Raw genomic sequence first — 8,987 nt, 5'->3', positions numbered from 1 at the left:
TATGTTTAATCAGTGCCTTAGGGAAAGCACTGGGGGCTGTATTACACAGCCAGAGCTGCCCCCTTGTTTCTCATGTGGGGTTAATGCTAACCAAGCCATGGGGTTCTCTACCTCTTCTCTCTAAAACTGGGATAATAAATTGGGTTCCTTCTTAGTTCACAGCCACACCAAGACCTCCTTATTTCTCTAAGCCAGTGGATTACCCAATCTCTTCCATAATCAGTTTGCCAGCACGCATGGCACCGTACATACAACACAGCTCAGTGCGAGGGGAGGGTCCAGCAGCCCTACAACCAGACCCAGCTCATTATGTCAGCAGGTACCTTATCTGTGCAGATGATGTTCCTCCGTGCCAGGCCTGAATCACCCACACTCTGCTGTTTGTGCAGAGGGTGAGGCACGAGGTGCCTTGTTAGCGTGCCAAAGTCCTTTCACAGCATTCTGGAGAGTTTTCTTTGCATCACTTGACTATTTGCATACACTTCATACCACGTACGTGAAATCACGCTTTATTTTGAGTAGCAGCTGGTTTTGTTTGTCAGAGGAAGAAGGTAGAAAAAGAACAGGTTCACTCCAGGCATCTGCTGTACAAAAGCCAGCTCTCAGTAGCTCACGACAATGAAATAGGATGTTTTCCCTGATCTACATAGAGCAGCAAGCTCTACAGATCATATGGCACAGGTTTAGGTCCCGGTGCTGTCAGCACTCAGCCTCTCCATCAGGAGTGCTTCTTCAATTCCCTATGTTTGCTTGTACATAAGAAAACAGACCTGCTCTTGCCAAGCTTCCATGCTCTAAGCAGACTCAGAACCAAAGGCAGCTAGACAAAAGCATCACAAAGCAGGCTGCTCAAACTGCTGCACCATCCAGCATTGCCCCTCCAGAAGCACTAAGCTCCACCATCCCAGGCTGCTGCCCTACTCCAGCAATGCAACAGCTGCACTGAAAGCACCACGTTCACATCTCTTACTTTTGCTGTTTGTTTGCAGGAAGGCAGCACTGGCTCAGGACTCCCCACACTCTCCATTTTCCCAGTCTGCTGTGATTTGCTCCTCAGCCCACATGGCCCTTTTACAACAGGGCACTGCTGTGGCTTGCAAGTGCAGCTGGGAAGCTCTGTGCTCCCCACTCATCCGCTTTCCCTCCATCCTTCTGCAGCTTGAAATAACCCATATCTCCACTTCCCTGTTCTGTGCAGCAGGGTACATGTTGCAACAGATCATTACAGCACGAAAACTTGAACCATGGCTGGAATCTCCCTGCAGGGTTTCTATGATTCTGCCTTTGCCTTCTACGAAAGAATCCCTGTAAAGTGTACAGTGAGAGAACACAGTCTATGGGAATGATGATACATGAGCCTCATTGTGTTATGGCAATAATCCATACGCTCAGAGCTGTGAAGGAACTGGGTCCTGCCCCCAGCTGAGGCATCCAATGCCCCAAACCACGGAAGAGAAGAAACCTGCTGCACGGCAATGCGTGCGGCAGCACCCAGCGCCAACACCCGGCACAAGGTTTAATCACTGCCAACAGGGCGTTTTGGTCAGGGCCTCCAGATGTCAGCGAGCAACTATGCTGCAGAACAGGATGTTGGATTAAGGAGTCTCCAGTGAAACCCATGCTGAGGCCAGGAAGGGAGGGCGCTGGGTGGTGCCGGGAGCCCGCAGCCGCTCACCAGGCTCTGCCCCCCCTGGGCACCCTGTGTAGAGCTGCACAACTGGGGGCTGTGCTGCACCCTGACCCCAACCCAGCTGCAGGAAGGAACTCTCCGTGCTCGGGTTGGGATGAGCGGGTCTCCAGTGTGCTGCAGGTGACGGGCAGGCTGCTGCCTGCGCAGCCTTATCTCTGCTGGGAGTTAATGTGTAACCTGCCCGTGTTTGGTTAGCACAGAAAAGCAAAGACGTCCTGGGATAGACGCAGCCAGGACGAGGATTTGGGCACCGGGGGACGTCGGATATCCTGGTAAAAAAGAAAAAAAAGAGCAAAAATCTTTATTCTTTCTTTCTTTCTCTGCTTTTCCTGCTGAATGTGGTTGTGGTGAAGAGCTGAGTGCCTCTGTCCGGGGTATGGGGCTGCGGTGCCTTCATATAGGGGACTTTGGAAGGAGAATGAGTGGTGGAGCTGACGCACTGAGCGGCACCAGGATGGGGACTGGGGGGGTGGGAGGGGAGGGGGCTGGAAAGTGGTGCTGGGGAGCTGGGGGACACCGGTAAAACTTGTTCTCAGGACAGCAAACTCAGCTCTTGAAACTGAACTGTGCGCAGTATTTGTTTAGAGAGGAGGAACTGGAGAACTGCGCCATCGCCTTCTTTCACCCTGGGGTGGGATCTGTCCCACTGTCCGGAGAGGCCAGGGGCTGCCCATGCTCTGGTCCCTCGTGCTCTTTGTGTTTAGGACGGGGCCCTTTGCAAGAGGGTGTACAGCTGCAAAATGCACTGACATGGATGAGCGCTGCTGGAGAGCTGAGATGGAGCTCTGGTAGTCAGAGCTGAGATTAGAAGAAAGTAGCCTCTTCAAATAAAGCAATTAGCATTAATTGCTACCCAGCAGCTCTTTGATGTCTGAGGGCTCGGCAAGCTTTGCAGAGGACAGTTACAGCAGCTGTTGCAAAAGCTGCCCCAGCGAGTTTTGTGTTCCAAATCAAAAGTGGCCTCTTGGAAAACCTTTTTAGTGGGAGAATGCATGATCGAGAAACACCTTGTCAAGCATCCTTTTAATTTAAACACTCGGTTGGCTGTTTAGTCTGTGGCTAATCTGTTGGGTTTTGGAAGGAGGGAACTGCAAAATCCTTCTGAACCATAAAACCTGAGATTTTATTCAGGGTTGGTTTCCTCTTTCCCTGCCCCGAATCGGATAAATGTGTCAGAACTATAATCTCCTCTGAGAACAGCACAAAGCAGAATGAGCCCCTTGTTCCTGCCCGGCTCCTGACGCTCCCTGCTGAACTTTGCCTCCTCCCTCTCATGCTGTTTAAAGGAGAGGGCTGCTCAGATCAGTTCTCCCAACGTGCTGATCACCAAGAATCAACCCAGAGACCCCCATGTGGCTTTCCCTGCTTGGGTCTGCTTGCTTTGCAGCTGGGGGTGTTGCACAGAGGACGCTGCTCCAGCATCAAGTTCAAGCAAGACTTTCGCTTCCCTGTTTTGTTCCCTCGGGTTTGTGCAGTGAGTAGGAAGCAGTGCAAAACATTGCAGCAATCCCAGGGGTCCCCATCAAGCGGGCAACAGGCTCTTGCTGCCTGGAAGCAGATTTGTCTTTCACATTGCAAATGGCGTGTGCAGCAAAGTTAGGCAGCTTGGGAAGGCTGAAAGTCCCCAGCCTCAGAGCAAAGAGCTCTGGCTATAAGCTTCTCCAAACTCAAAGAAATAGGGGTAGTGCTGCTCCAAAGACGCTGCTTCCTCGGCTGTAATTTGGGTAGTAAATACTGCAAAACCCAAACCTGAAGCGCTGAGTTCCTCCTGAGTGCAAGCATTGGATCTTCCAGGTTGTGGGAGGTGAAATCTGATTTTTGTGGCATATTCCAATTACAAAAGAATTCCTTCAGGGTCTGACTGTCTTAACAAGCAGCCAGTTCTGCTCGCTTATCGCCAGATCTAATTCCCTGATCCTGCTACCAAGAAAAGCAGCAGTGTGCTCCTGTGGCCAGGTTGCAGCACAAAGAGCTCCTCTGTCTGCCTGCAAACAACTGCTCCCGCGTGGGCCTGTGTGTGTGTTGAGGAGGGCGTTTGTTTGCTGGGCTCTGCAGCCCAGCTCTCATCTCCCAAAGAATGGGAGGTGCAAGCAAAGAAAGCACATAATTGGTGGTGTAGGTACCTTTTGGAAGATTCATGCTTTATAGACAGAAGTAATTATGGCTTCTGTAGGCTACTTGGTTTTTTCCCCAGGGGGTAAAGCTCTGTTTGCTGTGCATGCTGTGAGTGTAACTGGCCTGTGTGGGATCCTGGAGACCCTCCCTCAGAATGGTGTTGCATATAGAAACCCCAAGGGCTACCTGTTACTCAGTAGGCACTGTGTGGATGTGGAGGTGCTACCAGCCATGGGCAGAGCTCTCAGCTTGGGATGGGACAGCCCTTGCTAGTTGCTCCTCAATTGCAATGGGTCAGTGTGCATGCCTGCTGCAGGCTTGCAGCTCCTTCCTTTGCTCAGGAACCACATCTCCAGGGTGATTCAATCATCACCCTCCTTATGGGATGGGTTCTCCAGGTCTTACTCCATTTTTAATTCATTTGGGGGGAAAGAAAAAAGAATCAGTTCCGAAGGTGCTTTCAAAAATGCCTTCTCTGTGCTAGGAGTGGCCTAAGAGCATGCACGTTTGCATGCAACAGCCCTGCAGCCTAACACATCTCCTCTCTCCTGCTCCAGCCGTGCTGTCCCAGCCCACACTGCAGCCCGTGACATGCCTGGGAAGGACCTTGGGCTGGGTATGGCTGCCTGCAACTCAGACAGCTGTGACAGCATGGTCAGCACAGCCTCCAACCACTCACAACGGGTAAGTCACCCCATTGCGCTCAGCCCAGACATGGCTCACCCCCTTCAGCATGAGATTCTGGTTGGATTTCTGCTCGAAAGTGCTGTGGCAGCACAAGGACCACACAGATCCCAACCCTAAAACACTCAATCTCCAACACCTCCATGACAGCAATCAAGCTCACTGCTTGGTTTCCTCAAGGAATAACACCAAACTGCAGGAGCCCTTGGCACAGCCCAGGGGCAGGGCAGGTTGTCCCAGCACCAGTAAGGTAACTGGGTCACAGTGGCTCCAACAAGGGTGGCTGCACCTGGAGAAGGCATCGAGCTGTGCTCCTCCCTGGCTGACAAGAGATGGGTTTAGGAGTTAAGGTGGAGATGAGCTGGGACAATGGGTGTAGATGTGCAATTTTTCATTATCTGTTCCTTCAAACTTGTTTGTCTCCAAACACTGATTCCAAGATTGATGGCCTAATTACATCCTGTCTGACTTGAAGCATAATTGATATGTGCTAGGACAGTGCTCAGTCCTGGGCAGGTTTCCCATTTGATGTATTGCAAACCAGAACCAAACCCTCTAAAATTTATTAGGGATGGACAAACTGGTTGCAGTATTGCATGGTGCGAGGCTTGGATAGGTGCCTCTCTGCAAAACAACTCCACCTGGGACAATTTCTCCCCTATGTTTGTTGATCTGACACACGTTAACAGGAGAACAAGCGCACTTGCACTTCCTATCCGTGCTTTTCTTTTCCCTTCTCAGAGTGATAACAGCTATGACTACTTATCTGTGGAAGAGAAGGAGTGCTTGATGTTCTTAGAAGAAACCATCGGCTCGCTGGATGCAGAAGCAGATAGTGGAGTTTCCACTGATGAGACTGACTATGCAGAAGCCTCCCGGCTGCCCAGGGCAAGGCTGAAGAGAGACTCAGCTCCTCAAGGTAAGCTGGGAATCAGGCTCCAGCCCTGTTTATAAAGGCTTTCCACACTGGGTCGAGCTTCTTTGGCAAGCAGGGAGGGAACGTTGCCCCAGTTTTATTCATTTGGTAAGCAAAATCCAGATGGCTTTCATCACTCCATGGGTGAGAGGAGGCTGTGTGTGGTGGGATATGTAGGGCACCAGCTGCATTCTCCCAGTTGCTGCATGTAGGAGCTGTTAGCAGCTATCTAATGAGGCAAAAAGAACTGCTGGGCAAAGCTTCTCTGCTTGGCATTACCAGATATGAAGAGGCATTCTGTAAATGGCGAGATATCCTTTGTGCATGTGCAGCACGGTGCATGACTTCTCGCTTCTCTCTGCCTAGATTTGGAGAAGGGGGCTCCTCCTGGAAGCACAGCTCAGCATCATGCAGCCGACCAGAAAGGCACCGAGGGCTCCTCTGGCTTTCCAAGCTCAGCTCCAGCAATGGCACCAAGCCCAGGCTACCACAGCCTTCCGAGGAACATCACTGCAGCAAATACACAAAGAGCAAACAGAGCTGATGGCAAATCAGATGCACACACTGTGCAGGACCCTGAGCCACCGGGTAAATCTCCACAGGAGATAGGCAAGGAGGGCAGGCTTGGCCAAGCTAACACGAGAAGAGAGGTGAGATCCATGATCATCCCACCTCCAGCTCCCTTCCAGGACAACCAGGAGAGCCATGCGGAGCAGCCACGAAGCAACAGCTCAGATGGCAGAAAAGAAAATGCAGAGGAGAGCTGGACTCGGCCCCATCCAGCCCTGGGGATGGTGGCTGTCCCCAGTCCCACACCACTGCCACACCGAGAGATGGGCCAGGAGAGCTCAATACTTCCTCGGGGCCAACAGAATCACCCAGCAGCACAGGAGGTCCCACAGGACCCCGACACCAAACGTGGGCCTCCCACAGCCCCCAAACCACGCAAACTGCCACCAAACATTATCCTGAGAACCAGCAAAACCAGCCCAGTTCCTCTTAGTGCAGAGCCCGGCCAGAAGGTGAAGGTACCACCACCATCACCTGCAGGCTCTGCTGGAGACACTGCTGCAGAAAAGCAGAATTCAGGGCAGCTCGACCCCAGGGAGAGGGAAAAGGCCCGGAGGGAGGCCCTGGAGAAGCTGGGGCTGCCACAAGACCTGCAGGAGCCTTGTACCCAGCCCAGCCCTGTGCCACCTCCCTGTGACCGGGGGCAGGCAGCACCGAGCACAGCCCCAGCAGGACGGGCCATGAACTTCAAATCCAACACCCTGGAGCGCTCCGGTGTGGGGCTGGGCAGCTGTATGGCCAAGGAGCCGGGCGTAAAGGGCAGCGGGTCACTGGGCAAGATGTCCTTCATCGAGCGGCTGGCACCCAGCTTCCTCCGCAGCAGCAGACCGCGGCCGGCATCCCTCGGGGCAGGGAAGGACTTTGCTGCACTGAAAGAGCCCACCGAGGTGGAGAAGAGCAGCAAGAGGAGGTCGAGCCCGCTGCCCAGCTTCCCCCGGCCGCCCCGCTCCTGTGTCAGCGTGAAGATTTCCCCCAAGGGTTCGACAGAGGAACATCGGCGTGAGGCCCTGAGGAAGCTTGGACTGCTGAAGGAATAGGGCTGGGCGAGCACAAGGAGCACAGCCTGCATCCCTGCATGGATGAGCAGCTGCTGCTGGGACAGCTCAGGAGGCAAACACAGAGCCTGCTGCTCCTGGAGTCGCTCGGGGCATCGTGCCTAATAAAGCAGTGCCACTTGTATAGGATGTTTTGTACACAGCAAGATATGAGCTGTTAAAACAAGTCAGCAGTGTGGCTGGGGCATGACCCCCTACAGAACCATTATTGCATTTAGGGGCTGTCATGGAGGGGAAGCTGCAAGTTTGGCTTGCTTTAAAAGGGGCTGCCTATGGGTGAAGGCTGCCTCTTTATAATGAGGGCAGTGGGATCCGGTGCTGCAGCAGCTGCTGCCTCCTATTGCTGAGCCCAAAGCCTGTAGCTGGAGCACAGTTGGTGCAGGAAGCTGCAGGGATTGCTGCTTTTCTTGCAGAGACGTGCTTGCTCCTGTCCTAAAAATACTTGTATTGAGTTGGTAAACATGCCCCCAGTGCCTTCATGCAGACTACACAGGCTGTGTTTACACATCACAGCAACGTTTGTAAAGATCCAAACACTCAGCATTGCATTTTGCATAGGCTGTGTATCCACTTCTTAACTCTCCATCCCTCAACACTCAGACATGTCATTTCCACGTCTGCATGAGTCTGTTGCTGCTGGCCCAATTAAAGACACTCTTACACACATCTTTCATTACAAGGATCAAATTCAGGAGCAGTGCTTTGATATGCTCTGGTCCCAAACCCTCATGACCATGGTTTCCATGTGCTCAGTGTGGGAAGCTCACAGCCTGCTGATATAAAGCAGATAGAAAGGCAAGCTGCACCAAACGCACTCAAGTGCTTTGCAGCACCCAAATGAACACATTTTTCTCTGGTTGTGGTTCGTTTTGCTTTACTTACCAGTGATGCAAACCTACCTGATATCTCAAAACCAAACTCAAACAATGTCCCTCATTCCTGCTCTTAAAATCTATGCTCAGCAACCACTAGTTCAGCCCCAGTGAGCCACTGCATCCCCTGGGACAGCTGGGGACCTCAAACCCAGGTGAGGAAAGGGAGCAGCTCGCTGCTATCACTGTTTGTTACTAACCCTCCAAACCACCTCGGTCAAAAGCAATCAGTCTCCACCCAAAGCATCTTGCCGCCCCACTGCTCATCAGAATGACTCAGGATGGGTTACCCGGCTCGACTGGCTGCTCATCCAACAGCAACTCTGCTGCCTTTGGTCTCACCCTGCTGCAGCCAGAGCTCACTTCTGACGCAGGCACAGCTGCAGTTGGAGTGCAGTGTGGGGACAGCAGGGACGTGGTCCCAGTCCCTACCCTATGCTGCTGCAGCCTTGCATACCAGAAGTCCTTCTCCTTACCTTTTGTAAGGAGCCCGTGGGATGCCAGGCTCTCCACCAGTTTTTGCCACACATACTTTGTCCCAACCAGCAAGAGGTGACAACAACATGCAATGCACCAGCATGAGCATCCTGGCGATGGATGGGGAAGGGAGAATCCAGCACAGACAACCCACGAGTGCCTGACCTGATCCACTCCCATGCTGAACAAGGCAGTGAGCAAACAGAGCAGCTTTAACCCCTCCTGTGCTGCTGGGCTCCTCTCACGTGCTTCCTTCCCTCGCGGTGCCTTTCCCTTTCCCACCAGCCGGATGCTGAGCATCGAGTGCTGCCCCTTTCTATAGGGAAGCAAACTCAGAAGCAGAGCCGGGCCCCATCCTGTCCATCTCCCCGTCACGGCTCAGCATCACCGTCCTGCTGCGGTGACAGCTCCGCGGCAGCGACACGCGGTGGCAGTGCGCGACACGCGGTGACGGTGATCAAACCCGCATCCATCCCAGAGCGGCTCCGAAGGGCAGGAGCTCGGCTCCCATAGCATTGCACGGGACTGTCCTCACATTGAGGTCAAGCAGATAGCGAAGGAACGGTTAGGAAACAGGCAGAGAAAGCAAGATGTGTGTGGGGGGAATT

The 8,987-nt window shown here is 53.0% G+C and overlaps 1 protein-coding gene across 1 annotated transcript; it reads left to right on the top strand.

Moving 5' to 3' along the window:
- The first annotated feature begins 1,446 nt into the window (after nucleotides 1-1,446).
- On the top strand, nucleotides 1,447-7,158 carry C23H1orf116 (chromosome 23 C1orf116 homolog). Its single transcript, XM_072355997.1, has 4 exons — nucleotides 1,447-1,962; nucleotides 4,363-4,489; nucleotides 5,231-5,408; nucleotides 5,772-7,158. Exons 2-4 carry the CDS (start codon nucleotides 4,397-4,399, stop codon nucleotides 7,010-7,012), a joined length of 1,512 nt encoding a protein of 503 aa, XP_072212098.1. The 5' UTR covers nucleotides 1,447-1,962; nucleotides 4,363-4,396; the 3' UTR covers nucleotides 7,013-7,158.
- Nucleotides 7,159-8,987: the final 1,829 nt, after the last annotated feature.

The sequence above is a fragment of the Excalfactoria chinensis genome, chromosome 23 (genome assembly GCF_039878825.1).
Source record: "Excalfactoria chinensis isolate bCotChi1 chromosome 23, bCotChi1.hap2, whole genome shotgun sequence".
Lineage (NCBI taxonomy): Eukaryota > Metazoa > Chordata > Aves > Galliformes > Phasianidae > Excalfactoria > Excalfactoria chinensis.
The sequence above is the reverse complement of the archived record's forward strand: the minus strand, read 5'-3'. Positions and strand labels throughout refer to the sequence as shown.